Source organism: Puma concolor, chromosome D4 (assembly GCF_028749965.1).
Source record: "Puma concolor isolate L17-30 chromosome D4, mPumCon1.1.hap2, whole genome shotgun sequence".
Lineage (NCBI taxonomy): Eukaryota > Metazoa > Chordata > Mammalia > Carnivora > Felidae > Puma > Puma concolor.
Window position 1 is genome coordinate 30,275,577 of NC_141679.1, and position 16,129 is coordinate 30,291,705.

The window sequence follows — 16,129 nt, forward strand, 5'->3', positions numbered from 1 at the left end:
CAGCAGAAGAAACACTGGAAAATCCACAGATATGTTGAAATTAAACAACATGCTCTTAAACATCCAATGGTTTTAAAAAGAAATCACAAAAGAAATTAGAAAATTGAGAAAAAGGAAAAGGAAAACACAACATATTCAAACTTATTCAATGCAGTGAAAGCAGTGCTAATTTTATAGCTGTAAACACATTAAAAAAGAAGAAAGGTCTGAAATCAACTCTCCAACCTTATACCTTAAGGAGCTAGAAAAAGAACAAATTAAACCTAAGGCTACCAAAAAGAAGTAATAAAGATTAAAACAGAGATAAATGAATGAATGAATGAATGAATGAATGAATAAAACAGAGATAAATGAAATAGACTAAAAACAATAGAAAACAACAAAACCATGAGCTCTTTTTCAAAATGATCAACAAACTTGACAAACCTTTAGCTAGATTGACTAAGAGAAGACTGAAATAACTGAAATCAGAAGTGGAAAAGGAGATGTTACTATTGATGTAATAGAAAGGATTATAAGTACTATAAATGGTTGTACATCAGCAAATTGGATGATCCAGATGAAATGAACAAATTTGAAGAATCATATAACTTACCAAGACTGAAACATGAATAGAAAATATGAATAGACCAACAACTAGAAGATTGAGTCAGTAATTAAAAATGCCAACAAACAGAAACCCATGACCAGATGGCTTCACTGATGAATGCTACCAAGCATTTAAAAAAGAATTAATACCATTCTTCCCCAGGCTCTTACAAAAACTTGAACACTTCCTAGTTCATTCTGTGAGGCCAGCATTACCCTGATATCAAAGCTTTTATGGGATAGGCAGTGTTATCCTACCCATTTTACATGTGAGGAAGCTGAGGCACAACAAACTGAAGTAACTTCCTGAAGTTCACAGCCAATGATTTCAGGATCTGAATTCATGTGCTCTTACAGAGCCCACACTTTTAACCAGCTTCACACCACTGACAGCTATCAAGGAAAATAATCAAATGAAAGCCACAGAAAAATTTTCACTTTTTTTCTTTTGTCTTAACAACATATCAAGACCTAATATCTTATTTATCCTAGGGTACTGTGTTTTGGTATTCAGTTTAAATTAGTTGACAATAAAACTAAATGAACAACATTTCTCTTTTCCTCCCTGCCCTTCAATTGACTCTGGCAGGAGGAACCAAGAAGAGAAAGGAAGATTTTGACCTCCATACTGTATAACAGTTCCTCAGTATTTATTTTCATGGTAAAAAGACCATCACTTAACATATCCCTACTTAATGGACCCAGAAATTGATGAAGCGTAGGTCTAAAGTAACATGTTGTAAGGTTTTTGTCTGTAAAGAATATGTATTCTAACAGAATCTATCCTATTTACGAAACAATTGAGCACACACCCAAAAGACATTTCCTTAGATCCATTTAAAAAAATTTTTAAGACTCAAATCCACTGTGAGAAAGAAAGGGATTATGAGCCCCTCTATATCTAGCCTGCAGGATGAAAGTGAGAATGCAGTAATTTACCCTGGCTGTGCTGTGCCACAGGAGGCCCCATCCCCCTCTTCGGGTACAAGATGTGCAGAGCCCCAAGATACCCTCTAATAGTAAAGTCCTTTTCTATTGGGAGTACTGTACTGGGTGAAGGAGGCAGAGAGAGCATCAGATACAACAACATAGAGTGACTTTATAAGGTCAAAAATTTTCACCAAATTTTAAGTTTCAAACATCAGTACCCCCATTCCCCAAATTGTGACTGTAACAGGTATTTAGAAACAGGTGACCTCATTCAGAGCATCCAGTAAAGCCTTCACCTGAGAAAAGCTGCCAGGACTAGATCTATGGTTCACCAGTGGGGTGAATCAGTGCTAATTATTGTCCTAATTAGCACTATAGTCCCTGTCAAAATACCTGGGCTGCTGGTAGTCAACTGAGTGAATTCAGACAGAAATCTCTGTGAAATTAGGGCTGCAAATCTGCACTTCTGTAGGCTTGCCAGTTGATTAACTGTTCCCCTCCCCCATTTTAAACAGTGTCATTGAGGTATAATTAACATAGAACATATGCACATATGTTTCTTTTTAAGTTAAAATTTTAGTAATGTTCCTTTTTTTTTTTTTTTTTTTTGTCCTAAAGCTACCTCCTGAACCTTGCTTCACTTGTTTTTTGTTGGCTTTTTTAAAAATCTTTTTACAGAGCATATAGGATTGGGCAATGCAGGGATGTGAAAGTGTTTAGGCTGATATCTTTGGGAACTGTGGAGGAGATCATGTACTTACGACAGGTATACAAGCAGGTAAATATATTTCCCTTTTCCAGATTAAGAAGTAAACATTTGTCTATATCAAAACTTCCAGAAATTTGTGTAAAAATGTTTTTAATTTCGTTTTAACTGTAATATGGAATTTAATAAGATTATGAAATATACTGTAGAATAAATCCTGTAAAACAGATTCTTACTTTCATTGAATTTTAGAGCTGAAATTTTCTTCGAGTAGTGCTTCTTGAGCTTTAATGTGTACATGAATTACTTAGGGATGTTCAAACTACAGATTGTAATTTAGTAGCTCTGGGTGGAGCCCAAGATTCAAATTTTTAACAAGCTCCCAGGAGTGCCAACACTACTGCAGACTATAATTTGAGTAGCAAGGTCACAGCTTCCCAGCCTGTGGGCCAAGACATAATGATATGCTACAGGCGGGACACAGGTGCACCGACACAATGATCACACAGCTCTCTGGACAGCAAGATTACCTAAACTGACTTCCAACCTTAAGAAACCTTTCCAGGTAGGTGTTCATATGTTACCCTTTTCCGTGTGTACCATGACATGAAGAAAACTGGGGGAAAATGCCTTAAAGATATCTAATGCAATCATCTCATGTTGTACATAATGAAACTGGGACCCAGGGATACCCCAGTAAATGGTATTATAGGAATACAACACAACTGTATTAACTACTGTGCTGGTGCTTTTTTTAGTGTTCATCTGAAATTGCATTAACTCTTTAATATCCTTACGGTATTAATTACTTCACCATGTATATCTCTAAATAAAATTTATTTAGTTTATAATTGCTCACTTGAGAAGATCTGGAATGAGGCTCAAGTTTAATTATAAATGTTAAATTTGAATTACTCCCTATATATTCTGTTGGCATCTATTTAAGAGCAAACATCTGCCACATGTGGTGGTAGTTAACCTAAGAATGATCCAATCTTAAATTTATGCTATTTTCTTAATTCTAAAAATGGAATTGTACACAGCAGTTTTTGTTTTTTCTTAAAGCACTTAGCTCTATAAGAAACCTTTCATCTTTTTGTTCTTGGGTATAGCACAACTACTTGAACATTATTTTGTTCAGGTATATTTAACCAATCTTGGGAAAAAGTAGGACATTATTCTTTTCATCTTAGGAGTAGTTCTTTAGAATACTGTCTTGGACTTGTCACAGGTAAGAGTCTTTCTTCAATCATGTAGTAATTTTTCTCAGTCCCATTACTTTATATACATTTGCCTATTTATCTCACTCATTTATTGAAATAAGATGGCCTATTATATGTTACTAATAACAAAAAGGCTTCAGAAGATGAGGATAATGTCAGTTTTCAGAACTTTGTATGCTTTAGGTGCTTATTAAAATATTTTTTTAAGTGTGAGCCATTTAGGGAAGGTTCAGCCATACAACTTGGTAGGCACAAATAAAGATAATATGGCAGTTGTGTGTGGAAAAGGCAGTAGATGTGATTGAAAGACTGGCGTTTGAACCAAGTAGGGTCTGTCTTTGCAGATGTAATCAAGTTAAAATAAGGTCATACTGGATTAGGGTGGACCCTAATCCAGTGACTGATACCGTTATAAGAGGGAAATCTGGATACAGACCGACACAGAGGGAGAATGCCAGGTGATGAAGGAGGCAAGGATTGGAGTGGTGCAGCCACAAACCAAGAATGCCAAAGATTGGCAGCAACCACTAGACATTTGGAAGGGTCTTCACTTAGAACCTTCAGAGAGAGTGTGGTCCTGCCAGCATCTTGATTACAGACCTTTAGCCTCCACAACTGTGAAAGAATAAATTTCTATTGTTTTAAGCCACCCAGTTTGTGACATTTTGTTAAAGCAGTCTTAGGAAACCAATACAGTCTTAAAGGCAGATATTGTAAATTTAACTACATTTTTAATGTGAAACTTATGTATGACAGAGGAACAACAAGCCAAATTTAAAAAGTGTCTAGGAAGAAAGTTTCCACATATGATAAACAAAGGATTAGCATCTATAATACATAAAGAACTTCCACAAATCAATAAAAAGACTATAATTTTGCATTTTATTGAAGAAAAAACACAAATGGTTAACCCATATATGAAAAGATGCTTAACCACAGTTGTAATTTAGAAATATAAAATAATAATGTGTTACACATATTCTGCAAAGACTTAGTGAGGTTGTGTGTGAGTGTGTGTATGTGTTTAGGGAGGCAGGGAGATCGGTGATATTCATTATTGGTGAGGGTATTTGTACAGAGATACTCATATACTACTTTCGAGAATATAACTTGGTACACTGATTTTACAGGCTAATATCACAACATATTAAAACACATAGTACGTTCTCCCTATCTACCTTACAGAAATATTCTCACATATGCACAGTGAAAGATGACAAGGATTTATATTTGGTATTGTTAGTATTTGTTTAAAAAATGAAAAAAGAAACAGCCTTAATGTCCAATAATAACAATGGTAACATAAATTCTGATACACCCAATAGCAGAAAAAAAAAACTATAGAGCAGACATACTGATCTGGCAAGATCTCCAAGACATTTCTGAGTGAGATTAAAACAAAACAAAACAACACAACTTGCAGAACAAGTATATCAGTTATGTTGATGCATAAAGTTATCTCTGTATATGTATATAAATAGCTCTAACTGCACTGAAAAAGATCTAGAAAGATATACCTAAATATTACAGTGTTTCTAAGACTGATAAAGGATGATCTGTATTATTCAAAGGGAAATTTCACTTTGATGTTTTTGTTCGTATTTGTTGTGATAATGCATTCAGACATTTTATACTTTTAAAAAATAAAAACATCACTTACATAGCAACTGTCTTCATGTTTGGAGCATAATCTAAAGTTTGGCATTCAGAAATTCACCTTTCATTTTTACATGTGTACATGTATATATGAAAGGTGAATATATATGTGTGTGTGTATATATATATGTATATGTATATATATATGTAATTTAGAAATATATTTGTATTGGCAGAAGAAGTCCAAGAATACCACAAAGAACACCCAATTAACTTCACCCAAATTTCCCAGTTGTTAACATTTATCACGTTTGCTTTTCTCTTTCCCTCAGCCATGATCTTTATTTTTCTGAACCATTTGAGAGAAAGTTGCAGATTTATCACCTCTAAGTTCTCTAGTGTGTATTCCCTCCAAAGGACACTCTCCTGTTTAGATGTACATATAAAAATAGTTTTATGCATTCTAAACATTCAATTTTGTGTGTTGTTTTGCACTTGCTTTGTCCCATTACCCTCTCCAGAATGCAGTTATCCAAATCAAGAAATTAACATTGATACAACATTACCTTGTAAACCACAAAACTCATTCAGATTTCACTAACTTTCCTGGCAATTTCTTGTCTCCTTTTTCCTTTCTGGTTCAGGATCCAATCCAGGATCATGGTTACCAACTTTTTCTTTTCATGTCTGTTTAGTTTTCTTCAACTGGAGTAGTTAGTTACCCAAACCCCCTTTGTCTTTCATGACCTTCACAGTGTTAAAGAGTAAGGCCTTGGGGTGCCTGGGTGGCGCAGTCGGTTAGGCGTCCAACTTCAGCCAGGTCACGATCTCGCGGTCCGTGAGTTCGAGCCCCGCGTCAGGCTCTGGGCTGATGGCTCAGAGCCTGGAGCCTGTTTCTGATTCTGTGTCTCCCTCTCTCTCTGCCCCTCCCCCGTTCATGCTCTGTCTCTCTCTGTCCCAAAAATAAATAAACGTTGAAAAAAAAAAAAAGAGTAAGGCCTTTCCTTGTGTTAGCTCTCTTTTAAAATAGGTCCATTTGATGTTTCCTCATGTCCAGATTCAAGCCAGGAACCCCTGGCAAGAATAGTACAGAAATGACTCTATGTTCTTCTCATTGCGTTGGTCAGAAGGCACCTGGTGATGACCTGTCCCACCATTGGTGATGCTAACCTTGATCACCAGTTTTGTGCCTGCCAGCTTTCTTCACTGCAGAGTCACCATTTTTTCCCTTAGTAAGTATTTTATGGGGACATCCTCTGAGACTATGCCAATATCCTGTTCCTTGTCAAGCCCATACCCATCAGCCCTAGCATTCACTGATGAAACCCACCTGAATCAGCCACCACTGTGATGATTGCCAGATGGTGATTTTTTAATTTCCAGGATTCCTTCTTTATTTGTTGCTATTCTACCATAAAAAAGAGCTTGCCCTTCTTTTCTATTTATTTAATATATTTGGACTCAGGGGATATTAGTAATATTACTCTATATTAGTAATGGATTACATTACAATCTATTGAATATCACTGTGTATTTTGGTGTTCAAACTGTCTCAGTTTTGTCCAGTGAGAACCCCTTCAAGCTGGCCTCTGTGTCATTTGTCAAGCCTCCATCATTCATTATGCATGTCCTTATGGTGGTAGGCTGAGTAATGTTCTCCCAAAGATATCTACATCAAATCCACCTGGATTCTCTGGGTGGGCCAATGTAATTACTAAAGGGAGTGGGAGTATGCAGGAGGATCAGAGAAAGGAGAGAAGGAGATGTGACAGCAGAAGCAAGGGGTCATAGAGGATTATATGAAGATGCCATGCTACTGCCTTGAAGATGGAAGAAGGGGCCATGACTTTTTAACATGGGGAACACTACTTTTCTTTCTACCTCTTGCGTATCCTGAATGTTGTTAGGAAGAAATCCAAACATTTTGTATCCTTGAATGGGTTTTTCTTAAGCCAGAAACTAAGCTACATTTTCCAATTACTGACTTTTTTCCCTTCCCCTCTTTAATTCCAACCCTATTTTTTATAACAGCCTACAGATGGATGTATCTGACCTTCACTTTTAGGGGAGCCACTTTGAAAAACTTCTTTTGAGTATAAAACAATGTGCCTTTTATAAATTTTGCAATAAAGTAGGGAACTTCTAAAGATTCAGATTAATGCTTACAAATTGGTGATTACATTAAGTAGTTGCAGTGTGACAATACAGTGTTTAAGAAAGAGTCAGGAGCAAAGAGTGAAATCATCTGGACTATCAGGTACATCAGTTGCTATTGTTGTGATTCCATATTTCCTGGACTATAGTCCATGTTTCTGGGGCATTGAAACCAACTGATCAACTTGGATATTGATTCAAAGCTTCCTCAAACTAAGGTCCCAAGGATCTTGTTTTATTTTTATTATTTTTTAATGTTTATTTTTGTGAGAGAGAGAGAACACATGTGTGCATGCATGTGAGCAGGGGAGGCACAGAGAGAGAGGACAGAGGATCTGAAGTGGGCTATGTGCTGACAGCAGAGAATCTGATGTGGGGCTTGAACCCATAAAACTGTGAGATCATGACTTGAGCCAAAGCCAGATACTCAACTGACTGAGCTACCCAGGTGCCCCTCAAGGGTCTTGTTTTATTTTATTTTATTTTTTTTTTTAATTTTTTTTTCAACGTTTATTTTTATTTTTGGGACAGAGAGAGTCAGAGCATGAACGGGGGAGGGGCAGAGAGAGAGGGAGACACAGAATCGGAAACAGGCTCCAGGCTCTGAGCCATCAGCCCAGAGCCTGACGCGGGGCTCGAACTCACGGACCGCGAGATCGTGACCTGGCTGAAGTCGGACGCTTAACCGACTGCGCCACCCAGGCGCCCCAAGGGTCTTGTTTTAAAAAGGACATCTTGGAGGCACCTGGGTGGCTCAGTCGGTTGAACATCCGACTTTGGCTCAGATCATGATCTCATGGCTTGTGGGTTCAAGCCCCGCAACGGGCTCTGTGCTGACAGCTCAGAGCCTGGAGCCTGCTTCAGATTCTGTGTCTCCCTCTCTCTCTGCCCCTCCCCCACTCGCGTGCATGTGCGCTCTCTCTCTCTCTCTCTCTCTCTCTCAAAAATAAACGTTAAAAATTTCTTTAGTAAAAAATAAAAGGGAACTCCTGGAGATGAGAACTTGTTACAAGTATAAATTTTGAATTCAGCCAAATCCAGGTATAAATTCTAGAAATGACACTTCTTTTTTTTTTTTTTTTCAACGTTTATTTATTTTTGGGACAGAGAGAGACAGAGCATGAACGGGGGAGGGGCAGAGAGAGAGGGAGACACAGAATCGGAAACAGGCTCCAGGCTCTGAGCCATCAGCCCAGAGCCTGACGCGGGGCTGGAACTCACGGACCGCGAGATCGTGACCTGGCTGAAGTCGGACGCTCAACCGACTGCGCCACCCAGGCGCCCCTAGAAATGACACTTCTTGGCTAGACAGCTGTGAGAAGGCACTTAATGTCTCCAAACTTTAGTCTTTATTTCCAAAAAGAAAATAGCAATGTCTTATAGGGTTGTAGGCATTAAATGAGAGAATGTACAAATGCTACACAGGTAGTAAGTATTCAAAAAATAAATATTATTAATAAGAATTATTTCATGGGCACCTCAGTGGGTTGAGCATCTGACTCTTGATTTTGGCTAGGGTCATAATACCAGGGTTGTGGGATTGAGCCCCATGTTGCATTGGGCTCCATGCTGAGTGTGGAGCCTGCTTGAGATTTTCTCTCCCTCAATCTCTCTCTCTCTCTCTCTCTCTCTCTCTCTCTCTCTCTCTCTCTCTCTCTTTCTCTTTCTCTTTCTCTCTCTTTCTCTCTCCCTCCTCCCTCCCTCTTTGCTTCACCCCCCTCCTTCCCTCTCTCTCTCCCTCTCCCCCCTTCCTGCTTCCTCTGCCCCTCTCCCCCACTCATACGTGCTTACACACACTCCCTCAAATTAAAAAAAGAATTATTTCAGTTGCCTATAGTAATTTAGTATAGTGCAAAGCAACTTCTTACTAATCCTTACATTAACAACAGACTACAGTTATTTTCCACTCTGTGCATTCTTTGTTTCTTTCAAGAAATTTTAAAGTGTACATGGGGTTAATCAGATTATATTTAGCAAAATATCTAGCAAATAAAGAAATACACTAATGTTACTAAAGTGATAGATGTCCTTCAGGATTCCTTCTGTATTTCAAATTGTTTCAAAGATGCCTAAATGTTTCTAAACAGTTATTGGGTTTTGCTGTTAGTTGACAGTATAACAATGGCTACAATTAGGGTTTGATACTAATGTGGTTATCATGTAGTTACTAAGTTATAATTTAACTTTGGTGAAATAGTGATGATTTTTGTCAGTTTTAGTAGTTACTATTGTAATGAGTCTAGAAAGGAGAAAAGTGTATTCAGATGTATTACATGCCTTTATCATTAAACATTTTACATCAAGTGAATATTGCATAGCAATGGGATCTTGACTCGGTTGGTAGAACACAGATAAAATAGGAAATGTAAGATCTCTTCTTCAATAAGACTGGCCAGTTTATTATTATTTATTTCGCCATAATGGCAACATCTGCCAGCGAAATTAAAATAAAATTTCCTCCCTAAGGAGATTCTGCCTGCTCCAGCTAAAGCTGTGTATATACAGAGAATGCCAGGAAATTCTGACATATTGTTGGAGCAAACACTTCAAAAATATCTTGTGTTTTTTTTCTGTTTTAGCAACTTCACTGTGTGGTGGTTGGAAGTGAAAATGCCAAGCGATATTTTGAAGCAGTTCAAGGATCAAAAGAACATCGAGGAGAGCTTTTTGGGGTTTATAATCTGTTCAAACTAAGGTCCCAAGCATCTTGTCTTACAAGGGACATCCTGGAGGTGTGAAATTGTTGCCTGACATTTTCAGTACTATTTTAAATACAATTTTCTCCAACAGGAACCTTGAAATATAACTGCTGGTATCTTTTCAAAGAACTTTGGGGTTTTCTTGTAAAAAATGCCTTGTGTTTACAATTTCTACTATTAGAAATAGGAAATGAATTATTGTACCTCAAAACTAAGATTTCCCCATGCATAGTTATAAGTAATGTCTGCACACAAATACAGATACATATAGTACATAGTATGACCTCCCAAGACCATTTTCAGACTGGCAGAGAGAAATGTAGTATTTTGAAAACAGCTGCTAAGTCAGGAACTTAAAAAAGAGAGAGAGAGAGAGAGAGAGACTTTCCTAAATAAACAAAATTATAAAATGTGTTTTGATTAAAAGTTACCAAATACTCCCTGAGATGCACTCTCATGTCTCATGGAGATTTTTGTTTTCTGTTCCCAATAAAAATTCCACACCAATATTTCAAACTCTCCCAGTTGTGTTCATCCTTAGCATACAGATGTTTCTTATTCTTCAAACAGAAATTTATATCTTTTTTTTAATTGCTTAAATTCTTTGATATACCAGAATACTATAGATATTAACCTATTTTCCAGTTGATATTGATATGAGTATCATAAAATCCTGGAATATCATATGTATCATCTTCCTTTTCATATAGATGAGGAAAATGAGCCTCAGAAAACTCAAGGATGTTTCCCTTAGCTTTTCAAAAGCTTCACGTACTTGCTTGATTTAGTGAGTTTCATAAAAACAGTTATTGGTCCCTGTCCTTAAAGAATGTAGACCATCTTGATGAGAGGTGAAACAGAACACTTACATAATGAACATGTAACATCAATAAGCATGGTAAGCAAGATGGCTAAGAGGAAGACGTGTATCGTATGTATTCTGTGAATATTGCAACTATTACACAGTGTCTGGTGTATACTGCTGAATTTTTATTTTATAGTAACTATTTGATTTGAATTGAGTGGCCCATTTAAAGTCCTCCTGTCTTGAGTTGCCTGTCTGGCTCAGTCAGAAGTGCATGCGACTCTTGATCTTAAGAGTCGTGAGTTCAAGGCCCACGTTGGGTGTAGAGATTACTTATAAATAAATAAATAAAAATAAAGTCCCCCTGTCTTTTTCTTGTTTTGAGTATGCTGTCTATTTCATGGACTTCTTCTTTCCCATTTCTCTTTTATAATCAGTAGCCTTGTTAGTATTCCAGGCCACCCCTCAGATCCTACTTCCATCTCAGAGTACTACCCAGCATACCAACTTGTATTTGTGTTTTCCATTTGAAATTATTATCTATAAAATATGTTAGCATTATATTACTTCTCCTGTTTTCTCTTATTTATCAAATAGTTGAGTCCTCTATTTTAACAGAATAGCAACCTATTCCTCAAGCAAATGTTAAGTAAGACATTCAGTATGTCAAGTTATTAAATGGGATGTTCGCTTGTTTTCTGGTTGTCCTAAGTATATCTTGTTTCTCCTCCAGGATTGTTGACTAATGACAGGACTGTCCATGTCTTACATTTTTCTTGTAGCAAAATGTGCTTAACTTCTTGCCAGGCACATTATCAGCACCGCGATATTTGTTGAGTAAGAATTTAAAATTATTCAGGCCACGTGCTTACAGGGCAGTCTTTTGCTCTAAAAAAATAAAGTAAAATAAATAAATAAACAATAAATAGCAAAATTATTCAGGCCTCATTAGATTCATGCTGCTTTTGGCCAAACAGTGTTTTAAAATATTCTAAGCCCTGTATAATGGAAGCATATATCACAAAGTAAAATAATTATTTTACTTCCTGTGAGACATTTTTAATTTTTAAAGGCTGTAGAAAATCCCTTTTAAAATGTTTTAAGATGTAGAAATTTTAAAGAACACTTTTAACCTGATGATTTCCAGACAGTTCTTTTTTTTTTTTTTTCATTTGGTTGGTTAGTTTTGGTTTTTTCGTTTTTTTCTTTTTCATTTATTCACTTAACTTCAAGTTATTTAGTTAACATACAGTGTGGTATTGGTTTCTGGAGAAGAACCCAGTGATTCATCACTTACATACAACACCCAGTGCTCATCCCACCAAGTGTCCAGGCAGCTTAGTTCTACTTTGCACTAACTTTGTTACCTTTGTCATGGTCCCGCTTTAGAGACAGATATTGAGAGCTAATTTCACAAATATTTACTGAGTGTATGCCAAGTGTCAAGTACTATATATCATAGAGCTAGGCATACAGAAATGAATGAACTAGACAAAAAGCTCTACTCACTGAAAAACTTACCTTCTATTTGGGGGAAACAAATAAGCAGAAAAAATCATGATGCATAGAGTTTATTATGATGACAGGCTCTGAAGGTAAAAATAGAGCAGGTAGAAGATGAATGACTTCTGGAGATCGAATGCCCAGCATTGTGATTATAGTCAATAACACTGTATTATACGTTTCAAAATTGCTAATGGACTAGATCTTAAATGTTCTCCCCACAAAGAAGAAATGCTAATTCTATGGCATAATAGAGGTGTTAGCTAAAACTATGGTGGTAATCATATGGCAATATATAAATGTATCAAAACACGTTATACACCTTAAACGTACACAGTGTTATATGTAAATTGTATCCTAATTTTTAAAAATAGAGCAGGGAAGGGAAATTGGGAGACTGTCAAGGAAAGAGCATTGCGGTTTTAGATGGAGTAGCCAAGGAAGCGCTCACTGTGAGGTTGCAACTGATTCTTTGAGGAGATGGCAGGAGGAAGATGTATTCTACGTAGAGGAACAAATGCAAAAGCCCCGCAGGACAAACATGTCCAGCATAATTTCAAAACGGCAGGAAGGCCCTAGTGGCTGGAGTGGAGTGAACAAGAGAGCAAGAGATGGGGCTGGAGAGATGAGAGGAAGCCAGACCAGGTGAGAACTTTGACTTTGAGTGAGACAAAAAGCAATTAGAGGGTTCTGAACAGAAGAGAAACATAGTCTGACCTATACATCTAGATTAAATATTACGAATTAGGCTATCAAAGTACAAAAGCAGAAGCAAAATGCCAGGTAGGAGGATACTGCAATAATCTAGCCAAGGGATGATGGTGATTTGGACTACAGCCATCATGGTAGATGGTGTGAGAAGTGATTGGAGTCTGAATATATTACTCAGGTGTCGCTGACAGGATTTGCTGATGGATTAGGTATAGGGTCTGAGAAAAAAAGAGGAGTTAAGGATGATACCAACATGGTTGGCCTGAGAAACAAAAGACCAGAGTTGCCATTTACCTTTCACAAGAGGGTTGCGACAGGATTGAGGATTTCTGGTGCTCCCTGTTCCATGTGTTGTAGCCATTTGGCTTCTGTTGAAAGAATAAAGGCAGTACTGGGAAGCAGACCCCCTCCCCCGCCCCCCCCACCTCCCTTGCAGTAACAGCCTCTAGGCATTGAGAGAAAATATCTCAACAAACTATTTATCGTTCTCCAGAGTTCTATAGGGGAGATTCTCACTTGTTGCCCTGGATACCAGGTGGCTGGAATCATGCCACCGGTACGTATGCGTATCTGTAAGTTGGGCATTTGTAACTCAGGTGATGGTAGTGGTTATTTCCCCTTGTTCAGTAAACAGAGCCTTAAATAGAAAAATAAATTGATTTCCTTTTGAAGGAGAATTTAATATTCTAGAATCTAGTCCATTAAATACCTTTGCTGAATGATACACCAAAAGCTTTAAAAGCATAAATACTTTCCCAAAGGATGTAGCAAGACTGTTATACAATTAAGATCTTTTTTTTTTTTTAGTTTCATATTAGATGGTCCTTTTCATTTGATGTCTGTTACACTGAAGGAATCAATAAACATTTTAATGAATATGAACTAAATGAATAAAATAAATTTTAATGAATATGACCTAAATAAATACATTAGCAATATAGGCTAGAATATCAAATTCCCAATATTCAACATTATCTGTAGTGTTTGAAATGTTGTTAATATGTCCTTACCTTAGCTATTGTGTAGACATAGTTACTATGGATATTATTACTGGGTAAATATGTAACATTGTTTTCATTCTCCCTCCTGTACCAGAACTTTTAGTGGAGTTGGCTGGAAAGTATTATTTTCTAACTTAAAAAGAAGCTTTTATACAAGAAATAAGTGTACTTTATGAGCCCAGCACACTTCCACTGTACCTCTGTACTACCTAAAATTATGAGCATTTTAAAATGTTATATAAACTATATATGAGTTTATATTAATTAACAAAATGGAAAAATAACATTAAGAAAGCTGAAGTAGGGGCGCCTGGGTGGCTCAGTCAGTTGAGCATCCAACTTTGGCTCAGGTAATGATCTCATGGTTTGTGAGTTTGAGCCCAGCTTCAGGATCACTGCTGTCAGCCTGTCAGTGCAGAACCCACTTGGGATCCTCTGTCCACCTCTCCCGGCCCCTCCCCTGCTCACATTTCTCTCTCTCTCTCTCAAAAACTAAATTAAAAAAAAAAACTTAAGAGAGAAAGTTAAAGCAGTGCTCACTTGGACAGCACATATACTAAAATTAGAACAATACAGAGAAGATTAGCATAGACCTGCACAAGGATGGCACACCAATTTCTGAAGCATTTCGTGTTAGAGACAGAGCTAAAGCAAGCTGCTCTCAGTTAATCCTAAGCTTTAGCATGCCATCGCTATTGTTTATTTGGTTGTTTTTACCCCATATTTTACAATTCTTTTGCATTCTTTTAGAGAGAAGGCAAAGTGGAAGCAGGTATCATGACAGCCACAACATGGTTGAAAGAGGAGCCTCCAGTACACAAACAAGAAACGGTAAGCAATTTTTTAATCTGTAGCCTACAACTGCTATAAAACATGTACTGGGATAATTTTAAGCTATTTTTCCTTTTTCTTTATTTTTCAACGTGTAAAGAAAAAAGTCTTTGAAAAAAAAGTCGAGGATACAAAGCAGACGATCAGTAAAATTAATAGTTTAGGTGAATTTGGGGCATCTGGGTGGCTCAGTCAGTTAAGCATCTGACTTCAGCTAGGTTATGATCTCGCGGTTTGTGAGTTTGAGCCCAGCCCATCGGGCTCTCTACTTTCAGTACGGAGCCCACTGCAGATCCTCTGTCCCCCTCTCTCTCTGCCCCTCCCCTGTGCGTTCACGTGCCCTCTCTCTCTCTCTCTCTCTCTCTCTCTCTCTCTCTTTTAAAAATAAACTTTTAAAAATCTTTAAAAAATAATTTAGGCTAATTTAACATTTCGTATCATAAGAACACATTCGGGAACAATCACCAGTCATTTGCATCCATACTAGAATTTTAACTATACCAAACTGTAAATCCAAAATTAAATATGCCAATCAATTAACTAATTGTTAATTAAACAACAAATTAAATAGAAAAATAGTAATCATTGTGTGTTTAAGATTATTAAATCCAAACATCAGAATTACTCTCTGACAGATATTTTATTTTATTTGCATCCTTGATCTTGTGATCTTTCTGGTAGTTTGTCATCTCACATACTACAAACTCTATATTATCATCATAAGCCCTCTTCAGAAGTAAAGAATGTACATGTAGAAGGTTTTTTCTTATTTTGTTTATGTTGTTGCTGGGTTTTTCTTGCATTTAGGAATTTAAGTGTAAATTCATACCAGCTTAGTAATTTGGAATATTGGTGAATGTTTTTCTAACTTTATAGAAATATACAAACATCAAATGTATTACTGGATTTCTAAAAAGGAGTAATTACTGGATAATAGTTTCTCCAAATTGTTTACTAATAAAGCCTCAGCTTTAGGAAAGTGAAGGATGTATTTAGCTCCAATTGATGTAAAAATAATAAATACTGGATTTAAATTTGTAGCAAATTTTACTTCAAAATATCTAAAATATTTTCTTTATTTCTGATGGGCAGGATCCTATCAGATCTTTTTTTTTTTTTTAATTTTTTTTTTCAACGTTTATTTATTTGTGGGACAGAGAGAGACAGAGCATGAACGGGGGAGGGGCAGAGAGAGAGGGAGACACAGAATCGGAAACAGGCTCCAGGCTCTGAGCCATCAGCCCAAAGCCCGACGCGGGGCTCGAACTCACGGACCGCGAGATCGTGACCTGGCTGAAGTCGGACGCTTAACCGACTGCGCCACCCAGGCGCCCCTATTTTTAATCTATTAGAACCATTTTCCAGTTGTGAATCCTTTACTT

At 37.0% G+C, this 16,129-nt stretch overlaps 1 protein-coding gene and 1 non-coding gene across 7 annotated transcripts in view; both read left to right on the forward strand.

Annotated features, from left to right (window-relative positions):
• The window catches only part of ERCC6L2 (ERCC excision repair 6 like 2), a 141,931-nt gene that overhangs the window by 86,366 nt on the left and 39,436 nt on the right, over window positions 1–16,129 (forward strand). For 2 of the 6 annotated variants that reach the window (XM_086685172.1, XM_086685170.1), the window contains exons 13-15: window positions 2,197–2,296; window positions 9,777–9,929; window positions 14,667–14,747. In XM_086685172.1, coding sequence (XP_086541298.1) covers window positions 2,197–2,296; window positions 9,777–9,929; window positions 14,667–14,747 — 334 coding nt within the window. Of the gene's footprint in view, window positions 1–2,136; window positions 2,297–9,776; window positions 9,936–14,666; window positions 14,750–16,129 lie in introns of those variants that run through there. The other 4 variants (XM_086685174.1, XM_086685173.1, XM_086685171.1 and 1 more) reach the window with 4 other exon arrangements.
• On the forward strand, window positions 14,449–14,554 carry LOC112868755 (U6 spliceosomal RNA). The gene has a single exon (XR_003224350.1). It is a non-coding gene; the product is annotated as a U6 spliceosomal RNA (small nuclear RNA).